The sequence below is a fragment of the Anolis sagrei genome, chromosome 5 (genome assembly GCF_037176765.1).
Source record: "Anolis sagrei isolate rAnoSag1 chromosome 5, rAnoSag1.mat, whole genome shotgun sequence".
NCBI classification, from domain to species: domain Eukaryota; kingdom Metazoa; phylum Chordata; class Lepidosauria; order Squamata; family Dactyloidae; genus Anolis; species Anolis sagrei.
In genome coordinates this window covers 135,996,723-136,023,274 of record NC_090025.1, presented here as the reverse complement: position 1 = coordinate 136,023,274, position 26,552 = coordinate 135,996,723, and the positions used below count along the sequence as shown (strand labels likewise).

Below are 26,552 nucleotides of genomic sequence, written 5' to 3'. Positions count from 1 at the left end.
AACATATCAGAAGCAGAATGGGCACCAATTCACATGGGTATGTTGCTCCCTGATGTTTCCACGATACTCCAAGGACTAGACTCCAGCTTTAATGACCAACACTTTTTTTTTGGTTTGGTAATATCATGAAATCTTTTCTCATGAATGTGGCCTTTTCTTTTCCCAGAGTTAAATATTACAGGTAAGGTGGAGATTACTCAATAACTTGGATATGTCTTTTCTCTGCCTTCTTCTAAATCATGTTGTTCCATGCTTAGCTTGGGGCCCTCCCTGCTCCAGACATATGACGTACTGGTCCAAGACTAGCAATAATTTGGCATGGGTAAAGGTTGACAGAGTCATGGTCTAGAATATATTTTAGACTATAGATGCTCTCCCTTGGAATTTTGTTTCATTTTATGCAAGTTCACACTCCCTGAAACCTTCTTCCCATAACTTTGTTACTGAGCCTTCATACTTACTCAGGTGTCAACAGTGACCAGAAGCAGATTTGCACATTAAGGACAAGAGCTTTCTCTCATTCTTATCACTACAGGTCCATCTGGTTATGGTATAGGAAACAGCCTTCTTTTTACACATGTCTAATTGATTGCAAGATATATTTTTATGAGGTGTTGCTTTGCTTTATTTTATTCCATTTTTGCTAGGTTTCAAATGATTTCAGGGTTTTAGCTTTATCATGTGTTAGCCTTATTATGAACCATCATGTTAGTGGTCAGGTGGGGATAAATAAATAAATAAAAAATAAATAAATAAGTGTCTTCTGAAATCTAATGTTGTTACTTTCACCCTCTATTCACAGTGCCATAACCCTTTGTCCACATCTTTGTCCACATCTTCTCCTTCAATTTTGAGATTCTTCATCACTCTTATTCCAGTAACTATCCCCTTCCTGATGCTTTCTCCTCTAGATTTGAACACTCTCTCTGTGTACTGATCTTCACAGAGAGATAGTTGTGATACATTCTTTAAAAGTTGTAATTTCATTGTTCTTAAAGAAATCTTGCCTGGATCTAGAAGATGTTTCCCCCCCTTCCATTTGTGTGTGTTCATCCCTTTAAGAATATAGTAGCTACATTTTACAAACAGAGCATAGTAGCCAGACAGCTCCAGCACTTGCAGGTGAAACCGATAATCTGGATGATTTTGATCAGACTTCGAGTTTGTTTTTTGAAAGTAAAAGTTTTTAGTTGTTCTGGGCATTGTTTTTGCTTGGGATGGAATTTGTCCTTTTTTATTATCTTGGAGCTCAATAACTTTAGATAGTGATTATAGTTGTCCTGGTAGAAAGAACCATGCATCAGTAATTCTACTCCTACTTGTTGTTAAAAACCATTGTTTAATTTTTAATTTTTAATTTTAAACATTTATATACTGCCCCTCTCAGCCCAAAGGCGACTCGGAGAGGTTTACAGTCAATATCAAAGACATAAAATACAATTTAAAGACAATAAATTTAAATATAAAACCAAGTAAAACAATCAATATCAATAAAAACATATATCAATTTGAGTCTCCTAGTTAAAAACGTTATCCAATAGTATTGTTGAGTTGTTCTGTTTTTCTCCATGTCTGTTATATTGTGTCTGCAAACCCTTGCTCAAAGAGCCACATCTTGATCAGCTTTCGAAATGTTAAAAGGGAAGGGGCCGATCTAATATCTCTGGGGAGGGCGTTCCATAGCCGAGGGGTCACCACTGAGAAGGCCTGTCTCTCGTCCCTGCCAACAGTACCTGTGATGAAGGCGGGATTGAGAGTAGGGCCTCTCCATATGATCTTAAAGTCCTGGAGGGTTCAGGTAAGTTGGGCCAGAACCGTTTAGGGCTTTATAGGCTAAAGCCAGCATGTTGAATTGTGCCCGGTAGCAGACTGGCAGTCAGTGGAGCTGGCACAACAGAGGAGTTGTGTGCTCCCTGTGTGCCACTCCTGTTAGTAACATGGCTGCCGCTCGCTGGACCATCTGGAGCTTCCGGACAGTCTTCAAAGGCAACCCCACATCTTTAGTCTTTTGGTAGTCAAGTTTTGGGGTTCCACTGAGTCCTTGCCCTACACCATGTGGTCTATCATGTATATTAAACTGCAGTGAGGAATGATATGGAGATTGGGTTATCAGCATATGGATGATGCTCATCTTCATGAGACAAAGAAAAAGTTGTAGATGCTGTGAATCAGTGTCTAAGTATGGACTGGAAGAGTATTTAAATAATCCTGAGACTCAGTATAGACAAGACAGAGGCACTGCGGCTGGGTAGATCAAACAACCAACAACTTATTCTGGTGGTAGCTTGCACTATCTCTGAAATATCTGATTTGCACCCCATGGCTGTTTTCTCATTCAGAATTGTAATCTCAAGTAGTGCCTGAGCAACATTGTTTCTTTGTATTACCCTTTTCTCTGTATTACCCTTTTAAAAAGTCTAAATGCTACTGTTGGAAGAGATTAAAAATAATTAACTGAGAGTGGAAATATCAATCAATAATTTAATCAATTGGATTGGTTTCTAGTGTTTATCCAAGTCCAATTCATTTATGTGAACAGCATTTCTCTCTCTGATTGTTCCCATTCCAGCCCTTTCTTCTATAGAGAACTGTAGATGACTCTGTAGAAAACTAAACAGTAAAAAACATGTACAGTTAAAATATATTTTTTAAGGCAACATAAAGGTGATAAGCGAGATATGAACTGAACAGCTCCTACATAGACATAAAATCCAATTTTACCACAACCCAGCACTTTTACCTGTTCTGAAAGCCCTGCTAATAAATTCCACTAGATGAGTCTGGACTCCAATGTTAAAAGATGTAGAAAACTGTCTTGAAGGGTATAAGCTATTTGAAAAGATCAGCTATGACAGGAAAGGAGTAGCTTTATCTATCAAAGACAAATTTTGTAGTACATCAATCCACAATAATGACCAGAGTTGACCAGTTGAGACCATTTGGATAAAATTAATTGAAGAAAAAGCTAAATGCAACATTGTATTTGGAGTTCACAAGAGACCACCAAACTAAGAAGGGGTGGCGGATAATGCTATCTGCAAAATATCTCAGAAATCTCAGAGAGGCATGAATTAGTATTTATGGAGGACTTCAATTACCCTGCAAGGAGACTAACTCTGCTAAGCATAAGGAGTACAACTACTCCCTAATGTGCCTTGCAGATAATCTGATATTTCAAAAGGTAAATGATGGAACAAGGATATCAGTACTCCTAGACTGGAAATGTACTGAAATATTACATGCAAAAAGAACACTAGGATTATTGTTGAACATAGAACAGCAGTATAATGCTGGAGCTTGCATACTATATTAGCCAGAATGATTTATTATTTGGAATATTTATATCCCGTCCTCCTCAACCTCTGAAGAGGGACTCAGGACAGCTACCAACAGGCACTATTCAATGCCAACACAATATAATAACATAATATAAAATACAGATAGCATAAATGAAAAAAGTTATAAAAATACATTAAAACAGTTTACCGGTTCAAATCTCATCCAAATCAGTCCATTGTAGTCCATTAAAAACATTATCTTTCCCAGCAAGTCAATCTATTCTGCAAATGCTTGATCCCACATCCAGGATTTAAGTTTCTTCTGGAAGGTCAGGAGGGAGGGGGGCAGATCTGATCTCATTAGGGAGAGAGTTCCACAGCCGAGGGGCCACCATGGAGAAGGCCCTGTCTCTCATCCCCACCAAATATGACTGTGATGGCGGTTGGACCGAGAGCAGGGCCTCCCCGGATGATCTTAAGGTCCTTGATGGTTCGTAGAGAGAGATATGTTCGGACAGGTAAACTGGGCTGGAACTGTCCTCCATAAAAGCTAATTCTTTCCTCTCTGAGATTTTTGAGATATGTTGCAGAAAGAATTTATAGAAAAATAGTTTTCCAATGTAACAGAAGTAATAGTATGACTATATTCTGAACTGGTTGGGTCTTGTCTGGAGTACTGTGTTCAGTTCTGGGGGCACCATTTTAAGAAGGATAGAGAAATGTTAGAACAGGTTTAGAAAAGGTCAACAAGAATTGTAAGTGGAGAACAAAACATATGAGAAAAAGGTTGAAGGAGCATGTTCACCTTGGTGACTGAGAGGTGACATGACTGCACACTATAAATACTTCAAGGGATGTTATAGGGAATAGGGGCAGCCCTATTCACTGCTCCACAAATGGTAGGGCCAGGTCTAATAGTTTTAAGCAGCAGGAGAGGAGATTTTGATTGAACACAAGAAAGAAATTCTTGACACTAAGAATGATTTGACAATGAAACTAATTGCCCAGAGATATGGTAGGGTCTTCTCTACATGTTCAGCCTTCAAAAAAGAAGGCTAGACAGCTACCTGGCAGAGATGTTTAGCTGGACATCCTGCACTGAGCAGAGGCTTGACCTGATGTCTTATAAGGCCCCTTCCAACTTTACGGTTGTATGATTGTATAATAGCAATCACTGGACCATAGCTAACATAGTTTTTTTTTACTTTCTCATAGATAGTATACAATGGGTTCTCATATTCTTTGAGTTTGAGATGCCACTGAATTTCAACAATATCATACTTTGAGAATGAACTTTGATAACTTCTAATCATCTCCTTCTACATGAAGACTGGCTTTATATTCCTGCTGCTTCTCTGAATCGGCTTTTATCTGCTGCTGTGGCAGCTCAAGTAGCAGCTGGGGAAGAGGTCTCGGTGTCATTCTCGTCTATATTGTACTCCAAGATCACTGGAAAAGCTGAGATAATGGCAGGTAGGTGAAGAACTGAAAGGGAGAAATAGTAGGGAAAAAAGAATTGCCAGAGCTAGTATTGCAGACACAGCCACTACAGACATCTAGCAGCCACCAAGTGAGAAGACTGGTATTCTTGAGGCATTACAAGCAAAATTTGGTATCTTCAAATCCAGAAAGCCTATTTAGAGCAGTTGTGTTTGCCACAAAATGCAATAAAAAGTCAACCCCCCCCCCAAAAAAACCCCCAAAACAATGTCTTTCTTGAACAACCAAAAATGCACAACTTACAGCATGCCAGCTTTCAAAGGTCCACTGGCTTCTTCATCAGGAAAAGGATGTTTTCAAAATACAGAAGTAAATTGATAATGGCAGAGCCACCCTTCTATATTTTGTATCTAATGTTGGTTTCTCTTGTAGTTGTTCTGGAGGGATCTAAATGCATGCAATTTGCCCTTCCTCTCTTAGTCATGTGGGGACCTGGGATTGAGGGCAATAAAAGCAGTACCTCTGAAAAATCTTTTTGCCACCCTCAGTTGTTTATTTTCTAAACATTTTCACTTTGGTTCAAGAATGTCATGTAACCTTTGAAGACTTTTCCAAAGCTTCAATTGGTCTAACGGGCAGCAGCCAGGTTGCTCACCGGAGTGGTGTACAGGGAGCATACAACCCACCTGTTGCATTAGCTCCACTGGCTGCCAGTCTGCTACCAAGCTCAATTCAAAGTGCTGACTTTAGCCTATAAAGCCTTAAAAGGTTCCGGCCCAGTCTACCTGTCCGAACGTATCTCCCCCTGTGAACTATTCCAGAGATTAAAATCATCTGGGAGGCCCTGCTCGCAGTCCCACCTTATTTGCAAGTGCAGCTGGTGGGGCTAAGACACAGGGCCTTCTCAATGGTCGCCCCTCAGTTGTGGAACTCCCTCCTTAGTGATATCAGATCAGCTCCCTCCCTTCTAGCCTTCAGAAGGAGCATAAAAATCTGGGTCTGGGAGCAGGCTTTTGAAAAATAGTGCAGTGCAGTAATTTTAATGTGGAATACGTGCCATTGATAACGGAATGGCCTTAGACTCTAATATCTGGATGGTGTATTTTAACCTTTGGCATGTATTTTAATTACATTAATTATATATTGATTTTAATCCAATTTATTTTAAAGTCAACATTGTATGTTTTAAGGCACTGTGTAGGTGCCACATGTAAGCCGCCTTGAGTCCCCCCTGGGTTAGAGAAAGGCAGGATATAAATAAGGTAAATAAATACATAAAACAAATAAATAAATAAATACATAAAACAAAATGGGCAATGATAAAGGGTGTTTTTTCATTTTTGGAAAGACTATCTAGGTTGATTTCCTATTGTATGAGGATCCATTGTTTCTAAAGGCCAACTTATGAAAAGTATCATCGTCTGTTTTGAAATTGGCTTTTTGAACCTTGCATTGCTTAACATGCAAGTACCATGGACCACATTTTTTTTCTTAGCCACAGGGTTTATATATTTACTGGTATAAATTTACTGAAATATACCACCAAGAAAACATCTGTATAATCAAACCTATTTTTAATTATGATAAATCATTATGGTTTCTTATTGATTTAAACAAATAGTAATAACTGTTTAGCCTATTGCGTATAGCACTAGGAAGCTTGAGTTGCTCCTTTAAAAGATAGGATCAACTGAAGGGCACATTTTTCTTCTCTTTGTTCTTTCCCATCAATTTTAATGGGTACAGAACATCAGTCACATCTAATATAATGAGACAAGAAGATGGATGAGCACACTTGAAGCTACTTGTCACTGGACAAAAAACATCCTGAAGAAGTGACTCTTGGATCATAGGGTCTACAATGCAGCCTGGACAATAGGTGCAACCATACTGCATAATTTCGTATTCATGTGAGAGAATATCTATTTTCTGCCACTATTCATCACACTACCACATGTTAGATCTTCAAAGGTATTATTCTGCTAAATATGATCAAGAAACAATTTTTCATCCAAGAAGAGACTGAAATGAGGAAGGTCAGGTAGAGATAAATGTTATCTAGGTAATAACATGAAAACTGGTATTTTCTTTTCTTTTTTTCTTCTTTTTTTAAAAAAGCAATATTAAAAATCTGAAATGTACAATAGTTACAAAAAAAACCCAAAACAAATAGTTTGTCAGATTTTGTGTTAGATAAAGAACAAATTCAAAATTGTCTTATCATATAGTTTCTGACAAAAGGTAACAATGCAGCTGGCAAAGGGGTGAAATAAATGACAATACAAACAAAAGGCATAATGTAGCCAACTAAGAAGGATTATTTTATTAGAACCATAACAGAGACACAGAATTAGGCAAATGATAAAAAGGTCAGATTGCAATTCTATGCACACTTGCCAGCAAACACCATTGAATTTACTAGGATTAACACCAGAACAACAATGATGAGGATTGCAATCTTACTTATGCAACTTTCAGGCTATTTCCTAAGGTTTCATATTATGGTAACCATGTTAAAGAATAATGCATATTCTCCTGAAATGCATTATATGGTGCATTTGTGGTTTGCTTACAGCACAAGTTTACAAAGATAAGTTATCACACTATTATTGTAACCTTGGGAAACAGCCTGACAATGATTTGAACTTTGACAGTATTATTTTATGGCAGTTTCAATTCATACCAAATTATTTTATTTAAATATATATTATAAAATCTTCATATATTTGTTCTGTGTCTTTGTAATCTTTGACACTTTTGAAGACTTGGATAAAAGAAAATAAAGTGAAGTTACTGATATAAAAAGAGAAAAGGAGATATAATACTTATACAAACAGAACCACCACTAGGAGAAGGAAGCGGAAGAGAATAATGTTCAAGAAATTAAGAATAAGAATTTATATAGATAACTCCACTATGAAGAGAAATGGAAGAAACCATTCCCCTCTTTTTCCCCTCCCTCTACTCCTAAACCTTATCCCATCCCCCTCCCCATACCCCCTTCCCTATCCCATCCCCATTTACCTGGATTTTACCTTGGAATATTCCCTCTTCTTCTTTTTTAACTATTTTTATTTTATTCATCTTATTTTTCTTTCTTTCTTTCAATCCACCCCCACCCCAATGTCTATTGTCGAAAAATATCCTCTCTCTCTCTCTCTCTTTATACACACACACACACACACACACACACACTAAAGTGATGGATTAATCCAATCTGGAAGTAATCTGCCTACTTCTAAATATATTTTTTTCTTTTCCACTCTAAAAAAATCTATATAAAGACCATATAACAGAAGTTAAAAACCATAGGGCCCAAAATCAGAATATCAAGAGGAATGGGCAGAGAAGATTGAGGACTTTATATGGACATGTCAAAAAGGGGAAAAAAATCTATCTGCTGATACTCCAATGTCACATGACACACAGTAGAAAGAATCCATTCCTGCGAGGCCCCTTCTACACTGCCATATAATCCAGATTATCAAAGCAAATAGTCTACATTATCTGCTTTTAACTGGATTATACAAGTCTACACTGCCATATAATCCAGTTCACTTCGATGCAAATAATCTGGATTTTATGTAGCAGTGTAGATAACCTGAGTTATCAGACTGATTTGAAGAAATATATCTCAAGCATTGAACTAACAATTCATATTTATTGATCAACATCTATTATACTGTTGCACCACAATACTACTCATCTTTCTATGTGCTTGGACCATGAGTGAGATGACTATGGAAATGCTACACTTGATACATTATCTAACCCAGAAACCACACAATACTCCAATCTTTACCTTTGTTTGTTATTGTATTTCAATTTTTGTCAAAGTTGTAAAACCTAAAATTAAAACTTCAAAAATGGCCAGACAAATACCAAAATGAAATTTGCACAATAATCTATTAATTCATTACCACCTTTTGTCAACCAACTGCAAGGACAAGCTCATTCTGCATATCCATTTTCAGTTGGCTTCATTTTTGTACCCAACAGAAAACTACACATTTAAGATGTAGGAAAGTATGATTATGCATCACATATAGAATATGTTTCCTAGTATTGTAGCAGAACTTTCTTATTCCCTCTCAGTCTACATCATCCATGAAAGTGAAACACAAAGTGAAATAACAGGCTGGCAGTTATCTCTGAATGATGGCCATCTACCTGGTGGCATTTGAATGTTTTCTCCTCCATTTCACAGGATGACCTTTGACATTATCGCTGCTGCTTGGGTAGTGATGATGTGTGAGTGAGAGACTGTTTGGTGTTTTTCAGAGCTTTCCCTCCTTTATTTCAGTCTTCCAGCTTGCAGTCTAGTATAAAAACTTGCCCATATTCCTACGTCCTAGCTAGTGAATGTCAAGATATCTTCATAATGTTCTTTCATTTTTGAAAAAAAAAAATCTTCTCTCGCCTTTTTCGTTATCTTAGGAATATAGAGTATGAAACTATTAACAATTAGGACTGCAGAGGTCCTTCGAAAAGATGTCCTCTTTCATTGCCCCTACCCATGAACACTTTTTTACAAAAATATTTTGTGCACTACAATGCCTCCAGTGGCCTTGTAAGGAAATGTAACCATGTTTTTATGTCAAACTGTCTTTTCAACATTTATGTTCTCATCCGGTATGTAGAATACCTGACAACTCCAAATTCTTTATTAATGCTGGCTACAAATACTATACTAATTCGGTTAGTTTAGTTCTGATCCCTTTTCTACTTTGGATGGTCTTTTACCTAAAGAAAGTTAGATACCTAAAGATTACTGGGCCCAGAGCCTGCTTTGCTGAGCAGCAGAAACAGCCAGAGGGTGAGAACTCTACCTCAGAACTCTTGCCTGGGGCCAGCCTTTCCAAACATACTGGTCATGGCCACAACAGCTGTGCCATCTCACCAGACACCAGCAGCAGATAAACAGCCAGCACTAGACCCAGAGCCTACTTTGCAATCGAACTATGTTAAGCCAATCAGTGGGATCTTGGCACTGTAGGACTTCTGCCGGCATGGATGGAGACACCTCACCATCACGAGGGGGAGTACACCCCATCTGCCTCCCAAAGAACCTCATGCCACAGTTTATCCCCCCCCCCCCCCATGAGGAGCTGTGTTGCATTCCTGTGCTTAAACAGTTTTCAGATGACTCCTTGGTTGTGGGAGTCATCTGGGAGGGCATGGAGAGTGGGGGTGGATGTTGTGGGGAGGCGGGTGTGGGAGGGGAGTGGTGACTGGACCCTTATGGGTCCTTTTTAACTTGTGGAATTGTGCAATATAATAATTTTCTTCGGCCAGCACTTTGGTCACTCTGACTTGGACTCTGCCTCGGTCCTGTTGACTTGTAGGTGAGGTTTTTTTTACTTTTGGTGTTTTGATCTGATGGTAAACATGTTCTAGATGTTTGATTTGTATGTCTGGATGTCTGAGTTTGTTGTTTTTGAGTTGTTCTATGGGTACACCTGGTGTTGTTTGTTTTGTTGTTTGTGGTTTGATTTGTTTGTTGTGTTATGCTGGCATTGAATGTTTGCCAATTTTCTGTTGTAAACCGCCCTGAGTCCCCTCGGGGAGATGGAGCAGTATAGAAATAAAGATTATTATTATTATTATTATTATTATTATTATTATTATTATTGCTAGCCAATCATGGAAGGAAGAGGTATCATGAGAAAGCTCATCTCCCCCCCCCCCCCCCCCCAGTTCTCTTGTAATACTTGGGGCAACTTGCTGGGAGGAATAGTTATATTTGTTTACTGCCAAGTTCCAATTCATTTCATAGATTCCAGTGCTTCTTGATGAAATCATTGCGGTCCCAAAGGAAATAACAAACACATCAAGAGTAAAAGGGCTCTCTAATAGATCTTCAAAGAACCAAGTAACATTTTTCCTGCTAATTTGTTGCTTTAGTTGATATTCTTTTCTCAACATAGGAGTCATACACTTCTAAATAATGCATATTGGATAACTTGTGTTTGATCCATTAGAACACAGTCCAGATATGGAACAGGAAACCCTCCTTCGCAGGCCTGCGAGCTCCTTGTGGATTGCAACATATTTTGAGGGATGGGGGAGGGAATAACATAATCTTGAAACTTCTACAGTATTTAAGTTTCCCTTTCTTTCTTTTTTCCTTGCTGACCGTAATAGAGGCATACCAAGGATAGGGCAGTGGGAGCGATTTGCCCTGATGGTGTACAATAAGAGGATATATTGCTGCTGAGGATAAACTGGAGCATGGAGGAAGTGATACAAGCTTGGCTGGTGATGTGGGCACGGGTATCGCCTGTTGCTCCCAGTGCTTCTCTCTATAACACTAGTGCAACCAATGACACTTGCAGTATTAACAGTAGCCAGATAAAGAGAGGAGAAGGATATGCAAATCCCCAAGCAGCAGTGATGATGCCTGGTTTGCACCACACTCAACACCTGCTGTACTTATTTGTCCATAGCCCAGCTGCCACCCATTTGACAGATCAAAGAGAATGTGATTCTTTGCTGTGGTGACAACTTTGCTGGCACCGAGTAAGAAAATGTTGAGAAGCCAGCATCCATCAGCCATGTTCTGCTTGCCTGCCTTGCCAGCTACTCTTTTAAGAGAGACTTCTCCTCTTTTTGCTGTCTGCATACAAGGTTTGTATCTGGTAACCAGCACAAAGCCATTCCACCAAAACATTAGGAAGATCTTCCTGGAAGTAAGAGCTATTTGACAGTGGAATATACTGTCTCAAAATGTTGTAGATCTCCTCTGAAAGTCTTGAAACAGGGATTCAATGGCCATGTGTTGGGAGCACTGTGATGATATATTCCTGCTTAGCTGGATATTGGACCAGATAGCTATGGTGTGTCTTTTAACTGTATGATTCTCCCATTCTATAACAGCTGTTGTAGTTGGTGCCAAATCTGCAACTTTCAGTCCAGCCATTAGCCATATGTTTACTGGAAGCTACACCCATTCATGAATGCTAAAATAGAGGAAAAATCATGTGGCCCTCCAGGTATGGTTGAACTGTAACTCCCAGCATGTGGTCATAATTATTACTGAAAATATTTTGTTATATAGTGCAGGGATGACTGCTAGGTGTGAAACTTATTCAAGGATCTCTTACTCTGAACATGCTCACAGAACTATACTTTTCCTTTTTCTGCTTGTGAAAAAAACTCCACCTCATCCCTTCTTCCTGCCTCATCAGGATTAGGCTTTGAACTGACCGCTTACTATGAAATCTGGTTTGTAGCTTCCACGTAAATGCACAAGAGACTATGGGGTATAGAAAGCTGATAAATTGTTACTTATTAAGTTGTGAAAAGAAGCCTTGTTTGGAGGTTGGAAGGAGTTGATCATGATGAAAAAGTATATTTAAAATAGAGAAAATAACTTACATTAAACTCACTTTAAATCTGAGTAGAAGACTTTGAAGATTCAGGGAGGTGAGTCATCCAACGCATGTGTGTTTCTTAAATTGTTGTTCCATATATGGGGATTTAAGAAAAATGCCTAGGGAAAGAAGTTTAAGATTTCTTTGCCTCTGTGGAGAGGGCCCACACTGCTTATTTTGTAGTACAAAAGAGGGAGAGAGATGTACCTACACACTACATATTTAATGCAGCTCATATTTTAGCCCCAAAGCTAGTAGATGCATGTTAGGTAAAGGTAAAAGTTTTCCCCTGACATGAAGTCCAGTCGTGTCCGACTCTGGGGTGTGGTGCTTATCTCCATTTCTAAGCCGAAGAGTTGGCACTGTCCATAGACACCTCCAAGGTCATGTGGCCGGCATGACTACATGGAGCGCCATTATCGTCCCACCTGAGCGGTATCTAGTGATCCACTCACATTTGCATGTTTTCAAATTGCTAGGTTGGCAGAAACTGGGGCTGACAGCAGATGCTCATGCCTCTCCCCGGATTCGAACCTGCGACCTTTTTGGTCAACAAGCTCAGCAGCTCAGGGCTTTAACCCACTGTGCCACCAGGGTGCTCCTATTTTTGTGTTCTGTTGTCTGTCCTCAAGTTCCATTATCTCAGAAAAGCTTACACAGTTCTTAAGTCAGTTGTGCTATGCTTCTGTAACAAGGAACAACAACAGCCTCGGTGGTAGTAAAATGACATTGTTGGAGTTCACCAGAAGTCCTAGTATCTGCTGTCTGCATTATAATGCAATAAAACTGAAGATGTTAGCTCTGCCCACAATGACGTATATTCTGATTACAGTCATTTACAATTATTGAAACACATTCAAAGAAATCAGAACATACAGAAAGTATGGGGAAAGGCCAATGGAAATTAAGAGGAAGAGACGACTTAGGAATTAATTATTGGTTCAATTATGCAAGATTTAAAAATGATGCAAGGGCTGGTTTTGCAATTTAAAAAAATCAGAATTAGAAAGTATACTGGAAAAAGGGCACAAAGGATTAATCTCCAGAGTTTACAAATATTTACTAGGCTACAATCTAGAAGGTATAACAAAAGTTATAGATCTAGAAACCTGGGAACTACTCTGGAAGAAAGAATTCTCATTTACAATAGTAGGGTCAATTAGGGAAAAATTATTCAAAATATTTTACCGCAGTTATACAACACCAGTCCTACTTGCAAAAATAGATAAATCACAACAAGATAGGTGCTGGAGATGTAAAACACAGAGAGGAACCTTCTTTCTTATGTGGTGGTCATGTGAGAATGTTCAAGGATTTTGGAGTAATGTAATTAAGGAAACTAATAAAATGATGTGCAATAAGATAAAAAAAGAGATGTGTCTGCTGGGCGTATTTAGGAAATACTTCAATTGGGATGATAAAGAAATAGCCAAATACAGTTTTGCAGTAGCAAGAATGATAATTGCTAGGAATTAGAAAGGGGAAAAAACATTAACTAAAAAGGATTGGAAAGATAAATTAATGGATTACATGCAAATGCCCAAGATAACCAATAACTTGGGGGGGGGGGGGTGGTGGTGGCAAAAACAGTGAAGAGTTCCTAAAGAGATGGAAATGGGCAAAGGCATATCTGGAAGGAAAGTCAAAGAAGTGAATGATAAATAGCCCCAAAAGGAATTTATGAGCAAACCTGATAGAAGAGTAAATAACTAATGTTATAAGCACCACAGTGACTAGGGATGGAAGTCAAGGTGTGGAGTGCATGGATGTGTGGAATAAGGGTTAACTTTGTGTAGGATGTCGGCAAGAGGGATGTCTTACATGTTGTAGTGTGGATGTCATGTGTGTTATGTGTACTGTGTGTATTTATCACATTTGTAAATTGTAATAAAATCTAATTTAAAAAAGAAACACACTCTACATAGGGTTGCAACTTTCGTAAATTGAAAATGCTGTGGCTTAGCTGTTAACTAGGGCTGGTTACAGGACATATGTAATTCCCCTGGTGAAACATTTTCACTGGCAACATTTTAGGCAGAATTAAAAGTGCTAGTTATTATGTTTAAAGCTCTAAACCTCTTGGCACTATAGTATGTAAAAGACCATATCATCTTATATTAAGCCACCCAAAATCTTTGGAGGCTTCCTCAGTCCCATCACTATCCAGGCACATTTGGCAAGAACACAAAAGATAATCTTCTTTGTGGCTGTTCCTAGGAATTCCCTTCCATGTGTAGTTGGTTGCAAAGACAGACCTTTTTATTCAGGCAGATTCTAAAATCATGTGACAGCATCAAATGAAGCAATGGTAGCAATAGGGCCCTACTTGAAGAAGTTTTATTGTAAGAACAAAGCCAGACTGTCTGCGAAGTATCTTACTTAGAAATCCACCCAACCAAGTCAACATATATAAACTATATATTGCATTTAGTTTCAAACCTAACAGCCAAGAACATGCAGTCTTTTAATAATTATCAGGTAAAAATATTCCCACCCATTAAAATGATGCAATATAAATATTTCCATTATCTACCAAACTTTTTTTAAAAAAACAAACAATTCATATCCCTCTTAATTCACAGCCACTTTGAGTCTCCTTTGGGGAGATAAAGCAGGGTATAAATAAATAACTCACTGTCCTAAGGTAACTTCCAATTCCCTTAACCACTTTCTCTCAACATCTCCTCTTTCAATTATTCTTCTAAATTGATAAGCTCAAGCCCACTATTTTGTCTCACTCTTTTGCTATCCGGCATTCTTCTCTCACAGAGTGAGACAGAAAGGCAACCGAGCACCATGAATTCTGTCTGTGCCTGCTGATGAAAAAAGATGATTTTCAAACTTATGGCATCTGGAGGTGATGTGCTCATCAACAGCAAGGCTGAAACAGCCAACAGCGACAGGACTCATGCAAGCAATGTTCAGGGTAAGGTGCTCACGAGTCAGAAGAGGGACCAGTTAAGAGAGCTGGCTACCAGCAGGCAAGAGTCACAAAGTCAAGATCTAACAAAAAGTTGTTGATTACCAACTCTGAAATAACAAGACCAGACACATGATGAAATAAGTGTCATTGTTTGTGTTCTATTAAATATTTAAGATTAAAACCTGGTAAACCTGCTAGAGTGGAACCTGGTTGGAGTCCTAACTAAGGCAGTGTCTACCTGAGACAAAACGTCCCCAGTTTTCCCTTGGGCAAAAAACACCTGATTCTAACAGCAATTCACTGTTTTGATATTGCTCAGCACAGATGGTTGTATTTCTGAAGATAGTCTTAGGGAACACCCCCCCCCCTCCACACACACACACACAAATCCCAGAATTCAAAATGGGAGAGCCAATGCCCATGCCCACTCTTTCCCAGGGCAAGCTCCTCCCCAGTTCCCAGGTTCCAGAAGCAAAGTTCTGTTCCCAAGCCCAACTCAAATGGTGCCAATTAAGAACATCCTTGCTTCTACTATTTCATATAAATTTCAATACCTTTAAAGGATTTTTAAAAATCTAAGAAAGAACCTACTTAAGCATTGTGTAGAGCTTCAATGTGGTCTCCTTTGTCACATGATGGGTGCTAAACAAGTAAGAGGAAATTTTTTGCATTGCTCAAACTACAACCTTACTTTTTGAGTCATTTTAGTTATTCAAGCTAGTTACTGCAGTATAGATAGGGACTTAGCACTACAGGATAAACATATGTAAAACTGAATTAGCAAAGCAATAAAAGTGGTGAAAGCTAAGAGCATTCTTTATTCAGCATTACCGATGGATGACTCTTGAATCTGATTACATATTCATCAGTTTGTCACTGATGTTCATTGGCATACACATTTGGGTTTGTACCATAATATGCACACTTATTAGTAATACCATTGATATTCTTCCTCAGATAGACATCCATAATTGTGCCAGATTAGATTGAAATTTGGCTGAAAATCTTACATTCAGCTTTGGCAGACAATGAAACTACTCAAACAGTGGGAGTATTTTAGGTTCCTCAAGCAACGGAGAAACATTTCCACTCCAGACCAATTTTAAATGAGAACAATAGAAGAGTTTCATTTGCCTTTGAGGATATCATCAAAGTACTGTATCTAAATCTGATTGGCTGTATGACACTGTGATCTCATTACATTTACTACATGATCCCTGCAGGATTAGAATTGCACTGCATATTAGAAACTCTACAGTATCAATATATGGGAACTATATCATCACCAGCAGCAACAGCAGCACAAAAGTGCATATGATGCATTTTAAGGGACATTTTTGTACACATCCAAAGTTCACCTTTCCATCAAAATCTAAAGTTCATGAAAACTTTTCCAAATGCTACTCTTAGCCACTAGCACTACCATGATGTTGTCTCATATACAGCTCTTTGAAAAACAATGTTATAATATTTGTTTTGAGAGGGGTTACTACTATTATCATTCTGCTTTGGAAAACTAAAGAGAGAAGTAGTTCAGGAGAAAGTGACACCAAACAACAACAAAATAACACACCTTGTAACGGATTATTCACATGTATAAATAATTTTTTTTCTAACATGTGTTATAGGTAAGCTAGTGATATGAAAAAAGAGAAAACAACAGACTATAAAGCCCTATTTTGTAAACTGAGAAATCCCCTTGTAACACCAATCACTAGATGAAAACACCTGAAATATGCTCACACTGACATGTGATCACAAAGATGAACAAATGTTGGATTAAGAACCAAAACTAGCTCTAAGATCTATCCAGTATCAAATACAATATGACACATTACTGCTTTCTTTAAATGCCTTTTTTCAGTGACATTTCCCCACAGTCTAGAATGGAAAAGCCAGCGGTATGACTACTCTCCTGGAAAACTCATTCAGAGTCTTCTACGGATTATGCCTTATCAGGTAAATACCAGGGTTAAAGTGAAAGTGGTAATTCATTTCCTCTCTCTGTCATTTCTTTATCATGAAAGCTGCAACACTGGCAGAGAAGGAAACAAACAGGGCACAGGATGAATACCTCTGGAATCCCACAACAAAAGGCAGCCACTTTTGCATGCTTAAAAAGCTTTAGTATTCAATGTCATTTCAAGCAAATTTCATAAAATGCACTTAATATATTCCTTCGCTCCAGTGTAGTTAGATATTCCTTATGAAATTCAGAGAAAGGTTTGATCAGTTTTCTCATAACATGCTCTGGCTTCTTTGATCTGCAGCACTATAATCTACTGAGCTATTTACAATTTGTATTTTTAAGTCTCATTGGCTATTCAGAGTCTGAGGGTAGTGGGGTGATGGGGAAAGAAGTACGACTTTTCAATTCCCTGCCTTGCAATTGTTAGGGAAATTGTAGTGATGAAATCACTTCTAAACTGAAGGAAAGTGTTCCACCTAGAGTCCATTTTCTGGAGCCAAAATCAACTGACAGGTTAACTGCCTTTTATGTTATGTTTAGGACTTTGTGGGGGTTCCTCTCCTCTCCCCCCACTTTTGCTTCTTATATTGTCCCCAGCCATAATTGACAATGTTAATCTTCTTTTTCCCCTCCATGGTGATAAAAAGAGTCATTTTTATATTTAATTAATGCAGAGGACCGTTTTGGAAACTGGCTAATGAGGCTCTGATCACATTACCATGAAAATGTGCATTAACACTGCGACTGAGGAGGATGTTTCATGTGTAGAGAATCCACTTTGTAATTAGTCCACTGTGAAATGAATCACGTCAGGAAGAATTTGTAGATGGGGAGGGGGAAGAGAGCAACACCAGGCAATGGGCACTTAGCTACCGCTGTGCCAACAGACCACCAACATTCAGAGTGGTCGTGTCCTCAACCCCCAGTCAAAAACTGGAAGTGTACACCCACTGTCAACAGTGACATGTCAAAGGGAGGACAGATTACAGACGGGAAGGGAACAGATGTTGAAAGGCAGTAAACTTTCATCTCCCAGATTTCCATCACAAGAGCCAAATCCACACCAAATCTAACCCAATCAAATATGGATGCAACAACACTTGTGCAAAATTGCAAATGATCATATTAAGCACATTTTCTCCCCTCTGTTCCCCCTCCCATTAAGATAATGCAGCCAGCCCATGTTAGTAGGTTACAGAAACATTCTTTGTGCTGGGACATAGACTACAGTAAGTACAGGATAATTTATGCTCTCCACCCAATGAAAAAAGGAGCACTATGAAGGGCAGAGCAATAGTTTACAAAATACATAATTTAGCCTCAAATAGGAAAAGAGAATGAATTCATATCAATCAGTTACATAACTTCTAATTTAAAAACATACATCAACATCACCTTCTTAGCTCTTGTTATACCATACAATTCAGTTCAGGAACTTACAAACATCTGTGTCTAAAGATCTGTTGAACCCTAACAGCTGCAAAAGCATCATAAGTGTAACTGAAAGAGGCTTGACTTGCCAATGCTAAAGACACTCTATACATGTTATGGATTTGATTCTATGACTGGCAAAGGTACACAGATTTTTTTTAAAAAAATGAAACCCAGAAGAACTAAATCACAGCAGGCATAGTACACAACCTCAAGACTAACAGCAATTCCAAAACATGCAAGCATGTGCATGTACACACACTCTCTCTCCAGACCCCTCTCTTGTTCAGCAAGTGCTTTTTCAGCCATGCAATCCCCTTTTTCACAGAGCTGATGGTAACCCCTTCTGCACTCACCTGAGAAACTTCATACAGCAGTTTGTAGTGTTCCTCCCTCTTCTGAAAACCACACAGATTGCAACCCATTCTAATAAGAAATAAAGGAAGAGCAAGGCTTCTAATTTCCCAAGAACTGAGAGGCAAATGCACTGACAGGGAAGCACCCTCCAGACTTGACTACTGTTTTTCATCAGTCACTCCAGTGCAGGAACACAGATACGCCACTGTTAGCTGGAAGCACAAGTCAGGATAGTATATGTAAGCAGCATGCTTTCCTCCGTCTTCTTCTTCTCCTCCTCTTCTAAGTATCCTACTCTCACGTATCCACACAGACATACACAGAGTTTCATCTCAGTTCGCAGCAACACTCCCCCTGTCTCTGCATCAGTGCACATGACTACACAGATTCCAACTCATGAATATTAATAGGGACTCATTGATTATTTATGACAGAACGTGTTAGCAGGGAGGGGTGTCATAGCTGCTGTTGATAACGGATGAATATTCACTAATTAAGGAGTAAATGTACTGTGGTTAAACAAAATACACGTGTCACTAACAGGTTTGTTTGTTAAGGATGCAGCATGGGAGACATATCTTTAAAAATATTGTCCTTTAACTTTAGCATCAAATGGATGATTCTCAGGCTAAAATGTTTGGAGAACAAGCTTGGGTTGGGAGCAGGCATCATCTCTAGGATTAGTTCTGGCATTTGTTTTCAAATAAGTTAATCGGCGTGGGGACTTGTTTACATTAATAGAACATTCTTTTTTTTAACTTAGCAGTTGAACAAAACCAAAAGAAAAAAGAAAACAAGACGAGATGGTTATACTTCATTCTTCAATTGTTAGTACTACAAAATCTGATTAAATACCATCATTGGAAGGAAACGTATTCTAACATAAGGATGTGTAAGCAGCATATATTGTTGCTGCTGCTGCTGTTTACTACTCTCATCAGAATGTATTTCTTAGTGGGATATCTCAGAACTGTCATGTAGAAGATTTTCATTTACACTGCACCCATATGAATAGTATATATAGTCAAGTTAACACCAATTAAAATTATGATATCACATGATTGAAAACCTTATACACTTTTATTTATGTAGATTGTAGGGCAATTCAAGCCTGAACTTTCCCTCGAAGCCAAAATTACCAAACTGAGGCTACCATACCTTGAGCATATCCTGAGATGTTGCAACTCACCTGAAATGCTAATAATGCTTGGTAAAATTGAAGGAAGTAGGAAAAGAGGAAGAATGTATTGCAGGTGGCAAAACTCAACCAAAGAAGCCATGGCCTTGCGTTTGCAGGACTCAAGCAGGACTATTAAAGACAGCACATGTTGAAGGTTTCCCATTTCTAGGGCAACTACAGGTTAAAGATGTTTCTTCTCCCATCCTTAGAAGTCAGTGTTATGTGGAAAGCAACCATGCGAATAAGGACATATCTCATTGAGGCATGCCACTTTCCATAAGAAACAATGAGAGAATGGAGCTGGGCATTTCCCTGTTCCTCTGCTAAAGAGTGTATAGTAAGCAATACCTGAATAAGCCTGATCTCGGCATATGGAAAGGAGTTGTATCAGATCATCAGGCCCACATGGTGATAGACAATCCCTTAAGCACCTGATTCTAAACTGCTTAAGACTACAGTCTGCCACACCTGAATTGTTGAGTTGTTGTGTGTCCCCAAGTCATTCCTGACATATGATGACTCTAAAACAAGTCTATCACTGGGTTTCGTGTGGCTTAAGAGTATATGACTTGCCCAATACCACCCAGTGGGTTTTCATAGCCAAGTGGGGAATTGAATCTTGGTCTTCAGATTCATACCACCTCATTATATCTCCGGGTGCCAATGGTGGCACTCTGCTTTACTGCAGGGAGTGGGAAATCCAGCACCTCATACCCAGCGTCATCCAGATCCAAGGGAGGGCCATCATATGGAGGAAAGCGTGAGTGCACAGCTTCCTCCCTAGATTGTACGGCAACACGAGGTGCTCTCCTGTGTTGCCCTGCAAGCAGCAAGCACCAGCTCCACTCTCTTTCACCCACAGAATCAGCACAGCATTGTGTGATTGGAGCTGGCTGGCTCTGTGGGCGATCTGGGCTAAAATTGGTGCATGCCACCGATTTTAGCCCATTGTGATGAGGTCAATAGTCTGACACTCAAATCAGGACACCACACTGGTTCTTGCCCATGAATTATAGGTTTCTGAATACTTGCTCATACAAATGAGGCAACTACATCCATGGAAAAGTATCTCATATCTGGAATGCTCTTTTGAATAGATTTGGGTGAGAAATGTGGAGTCTTGAGGCTGCTATTGCCATGCCCTTACTGTTACCATTCCCCCAGATTGCCCTTTTTTGGGGAAAGAGAAAGCATTAATTGACTTTCTTGGATTTATACAGAGAAGCAACTCACATTTTAAACTGTTTTATTTGAAAGGTATATGTGCTGCTGCAAAAAACAAAAAGACAACACTGGCATTATCACTTACAATCTAATTATGGGGACCCTCATTTCTCTCGCTCTCCATCAGATCAGCACAGTTAAAAGCAATGGAGTGATGGTCCATACATCTATAATGTACTGTTGCATACATGATCTTCAAAACAGCACTTTTCACATACCATATTGGCAAGGTAGACACAATAGGGTCAAATGCCCTGAATGCCTCAGATAACATCTGATCTTGGGAGCAAAGCAGACCAGCTCTGATTTGTACTTGAATGGAAGACCACCAAGGAATACTGTGAAGTCTCAGCCTAGTTTTTACCCCCCTGTTTATTTCCCTGGAGGTGGACTGTTCCATTCTGCTAAGTTTTAGAGTAGGAGCTTAGGATCCCCCTAGAGGCCGAGCTCTTTTGGTTTAGCCCATTCTGGCTCAGAGCTTGGTAGAAAGACTTTTTGCTCCATTCTTTTTGGACCATAGCTCGTAGTAGTTAGCCAAAAAGTGTCTGGTCTGGCTTGCAGTCTGAACAGGCAATCCTTAGTACATACATGCCCCAGAGTTCATAGATAGTACATGCCACACAGAACTTAAAAGAGTTTATATCATTATAGCTTATATTTACCTCATAGAATATAGTTGTTGTTACCTCAGAGCATCATTATACTTCATAGTCTCCTGTTGTCTTTACCATAGTCTCCTGTTGTCTTTACCATCAAGAATCAAACTGCACCTTTATACCTTGTTTTGATTCACCCTGATTGTTTAGTAAACTTAATTGATTAAATTTAGTCTTGTCTCTAGAGTTTTATTTTGGGGGAATTAAAGTACATATAGGGCATACCGATGGTCACTGGGAAAATAGCCGGACACATATAGTTTACTCATCTTCCCGGTGTGCCATCATAAATACCATGTACTGTATTTCAGAGGAAGGAACTGGCAAAATCACTTCTAAGTGTTTTAAAACCCTATGAAATTCATGGGGTTGTAGCAAGTCAACAGGTGACTTGAAGGTACATAAACACATAAAAACATTAGGTGTGGTGGAGTGGTAGTCTGCAATTAAATTTAACTGGAATTGTGCTTCTTATAAACAACTTTTTTTCAAATGGGGTATTAGAAAAAGCCTCTGACAATATGTATATGAGCATGACTGGGAACATAAATGCAACTTTAATCTGAATATGAATGCAAGTAATTATAAGGGGGTTCGTTTTAAGATATTAAAAAGCTTCTGTTAAATATTAAAAAGCTTGCCACAAAGCCTAATTTTGCCATTAGTCAATTAGGTTTAACGATTTCACTGTTCTCACTGTGTTCATTAAAGCAAGAATAGATTAAAAATATACTTAGATCCCAAAAAGCAATGTAAATTTCTCACATTAAAATCCACATAGCAAATCATGAGTTTTACAGCAAACAATTGTTCAAGGAACGAAGTACATCTACATATGTTTCAAACTCATAGTCTATTCTAAAAACTTCATTTCTTTCCCTAATAAAAGTTTTCTGATACATTCACTAATTAAAGATAGTTGACTCTTGCTCTGGCCCATCCTAAACTTAATGGGATGGCAGGTGGAATCTTGGGCAAAAAATAATTACTTTATAGTCAATGAAATCTGTCAGGTTAATCTTGACATTGACTCCTACTATGTTACACTGACAAAGCACTGCTGTTTTTTGTTTCCGAAAGTGCTTTATAAAATGTTTTTGAAAAATCGATACCAGGAAATGATCCTAATGAGTACTAATTGTTAACAAATTGGCTTTGCATCCAGCAGCACCTCAAACGTCACCAACACAGCATGGCAAGTAGATCCACAATCATACACTACTTATCATTCCTTCCCCTTGGGATATAATAATCCGATTTTCTGTGCCTTGATTTTAGGCTAGCAGGCTGGATGAAAGCCAAGTATGGCAACCTACATGGAAACAACATCACATACAGCATATTATCAAAGATGTATAAGACATAATGTATAACTCATAAATATAGAGATGCCCAGTTGAAAATTGAGATTCACCTATTTAATGAATGGTTTAGGACTACAGAAAGTTAGTTGTTCATATTCTTAGCAGTAGGTGCATATTTTACATCTATAAATGTAACACAATACAGAAAAATATTACCAATTTTGTTAGAAAAAAAATACAATTTTGTTATGCTACATTCCCACAGTAAGGTTGCCCAAATATGTTTTTCTTTGCTGTGTGTTTATTTGTTCTATTTGTTGCAGGACAAAAAACAGCCTTTTTTCATTTTTTTTAAAAATGTCTGTACATTGGTGTTTATATTTCATTCCATTCTGTTTATAAGGAAGACAGATAATATATTCACCCCATCACATGCAATGTACTTTTGTCAGTTTCTACTGGAATCCTCTGCATTCTGAGCTATCACATGGGTGATGGTAGTTCCCGCTTCTCTGCCTGGGGAGATGACCAATGCTTTCCTAGGTAGAGAACAGGAGGAGGAGAGCTCTCTCCAGCCGCATGTTTCTACCTTGGCCCTCCTCTGAGCCTGTGGACACAGGCTGCCACATCTGCACGCTGAGAGGAGGACCAAGGCAAATGGGGGCGGGTGAGGTGGACATGAGACCCCAAAGGACTGCATCCGTCTCGCAGCCCTGGATTTGCCCATGAATGGACCACAAGGTAGCATATTCTAATGTTGAAGAGCTCTTACTGGTAGGAAGTTTTTCTTAATGTTTAGGTGGAATCTCTTTTGCTGAAATTTAAAATTGTTGCTCCATGTCCTGGTTTTTAGAGGAATGGAATAAGCTCTTACCCACTCCTCAATGTTGATTTTCTCCTTGTCGTCAATGGAAAATACCAAGGTGTTCCTTCAATTTAGTGAACAGATTATAGTCACAGGGTGCAAGATTGGGGCTGTGAGAGGGGTGGCTTTAAACGTCCCAACCAAATGAAGTCAACAGCTCTTGTGTTATATGAGCAGTGTGCGGACACACATTGTCATGAAGGAGACAGACTCCCACCGTCAGCATACCGCAATGTTTGTTTTGGATGGCTCTGTGAAGTTTCTTCATGGTCTCACAATATATCTGTCTTGACATTATGTCATCTCCATAAACTGAATTGATTTCACAATGAATCACAGCAGCGTTCATGCCCTTAGCATTTAGGTAGCATAATACAGAGTGAACTTCGCACTTGGAGAGAAACTGAATGAGGACACTCATCTCTAACCTTCACCACAACCCCAGTTGATGAGCTACTGACAACTGGCACTGCTTGTTTGCTTCCGCTGGCTTTCTGCTACACGACAGTGATACCAACTTCCCCCACAAACATTTCCTGTGAGAGTTACATGCTTTGTAACCTTACTTTCCAGATAACCTTCGCATATCTGGCATGGAGACATGTTGAAAAAAGTGAACCAGAAAACTCTGCAAAAGAAAAAAGAGCTGAGCTTTTTGCCTATCGCTATTGCTAATAAATGTCTGCCTTTCCTAAAGGAAAGTATCTAAAACACTTGTTCTTGTACCACTGTGGATGGAGCCCAAGGTTATGTAGAGTTTCTCTTAGCGTCTTACTCTTCTTATGGCATGTGATATTAAAATTAAAATAAATATAAAAATACGTTCTGCGGGTCACAGCCAACCATTCATCTATCCTGCATTGTCTCTTACCTTGCGACACCAAGTGTTAATCTCTTCAGTAATAGAATTTTTTAAAGTCCAACTATAGGAGACATGACCAACATTTGTGTCTGTATGAAACCAGAAAGTATTCGGTGTAGAATTTCCAGGAGTCTGCTGAAAATGCAGAAGCCACCTTTTTAAAAAAAAGTATATATACCTTGGTGCAACCATGCTACAATACAATTTTCATGTAATAAACTGGAAAGGATAGAGGGAACATAAAAGAATGACTGCCTTAACATTGATTTAATAGCAAAAACCAGAGGAAGAACAGAAGGGAAGCTGACAAGAATGGTATTGGCAGATTTCCAGAGACTCTAAGGAAAGGAAGAGGGCATAACTGTGTCATGATTCAATAGAAGGAAAGTACTGAGGCAGTCAAAAAAAAGTGGAAGTGAAAAGAGAAAGTGACTTTCTACTTAGTTTTTAGTAATGCAATAAATTTCCAGTTATGCAAATAGTAAAATATAAAAAAAGGGTGACAAAAAGTATTGTATCTATTTCCTTGAGTGGATGAATCAAATATTATCATTTTATGCACTTTTTCTGACTACTTAGACTGCCTTTCCCCATCCTACGAAATCCACAGGCAGCAATACCTTTATCGGGACAACTCCAAAGCATAAAATACATTATGTAAGTTCTAGAAGCTTCACATATTCATCAGGCAAAGAAGTTTTTAAAATCACACAGCAGGAGAAAAGGTGATGATGCTACAGTTACAGACCTATGTTCTATCTCAGATGTCACTTTTCGTTAGTAAAAATGTTACTGATGAAGGCAGGCAGAGGCCACTCCTGTACTTGGCCATTTGAGGACAAGGGACAAAAGACAGTAACACACATATGGTTAAAGCTGGACAGCTGATAGGAATAGAAGCAATTTTAAGATGTGTGCAGGAGAAGAGTTCAATAGATACTGTGGATTGCTTAAAAGCCAAATAAATGAGTACTAGAGCAAATCAAGGCTGAACTCTCCATAGAACCCATGGTGACTCAACTGAGATTGTTATACTGTTGTACTTTGGCCATACTATGAGATGAGAAGACACCCTAGAAAAGATTGTAGTGTTTTTTTATGGTAGATGGCATTAGGAATTGAGAAATACCACATTCCAGATGGATAGACTTAATCAAGGAAGCCACATCTCTGAGTCTGCAAGACACATGCATTGTGGCTGATGATAGGAGGAGTTGGAGTTCTCCCATTCATAGGGTCACCAGAAGTCAAAATTGATTTGATAGCAGTTAGCAACGAAAATAGAATAAGAGTTCAACACTATTAGCAACAGAAAAATAGCTCCAGCTGCTTCTCTCCTGTGCAAAACTAACTGCTCCTTTCTTAGGCAGAGAACATTGAATTTCTAAGGGATTCTCTCTACAGTTAGACCTGGAAAAAACCTAGGTGCAATACAGGTAAAATCTGTCAGCTGTAGTCCAATGAAAAGCTTTAATCTATTAAGCACATAATCATTTTCTTCTGAATGTCTTTGATGTGTTCCATTATCCAATGTATGTTTGCAATATGATCCCTATTGCCTTATTCTTTTCTTTATTCTGCTTGGTATTTGGTATTTCTTGCAGCATTTCTTGTTTTCTTCCCTAACAGCCTTATCGTCGGGGCAAAACAAAAATTTCTAGGATGCTTCTGCCCCAGTTCACCCATGGAG

General features: G+C 38.7%; 1 protein-coding gene across 3 annotated transcripts in view; it reads right to left on the bottom strand.

Moving 5' to 3' along the window:
* PDZRN4 (PDZ domain containing ring finger 4) overlaps positions 1 to 26,552 on the bottom strand; it is a 292,487-nt gene that overhangs the window by 129,707 nt on the left and 136,228 nt on the right. The window contains exon 1 of one of the 3 annotated variants that reach the window (XM_060777600.2): positions 18,771 to 19,114. The exons of the other annotated variants lie outside the window; for them this stretch is intronic. Within the exon in view, the coding sequence (XP_060633583.2) occupies positions 18,771 to 18,839 (69 nt within the window). The 5' untranslated portion in view covers positions 18,840 to 19,114. Of the gene's footprint in view, positions 1 to 18,770; positions 19,115 to 26,552 lie in introns of those variants that run through there. 3 annotated transcript variants of the gene reach the window in all.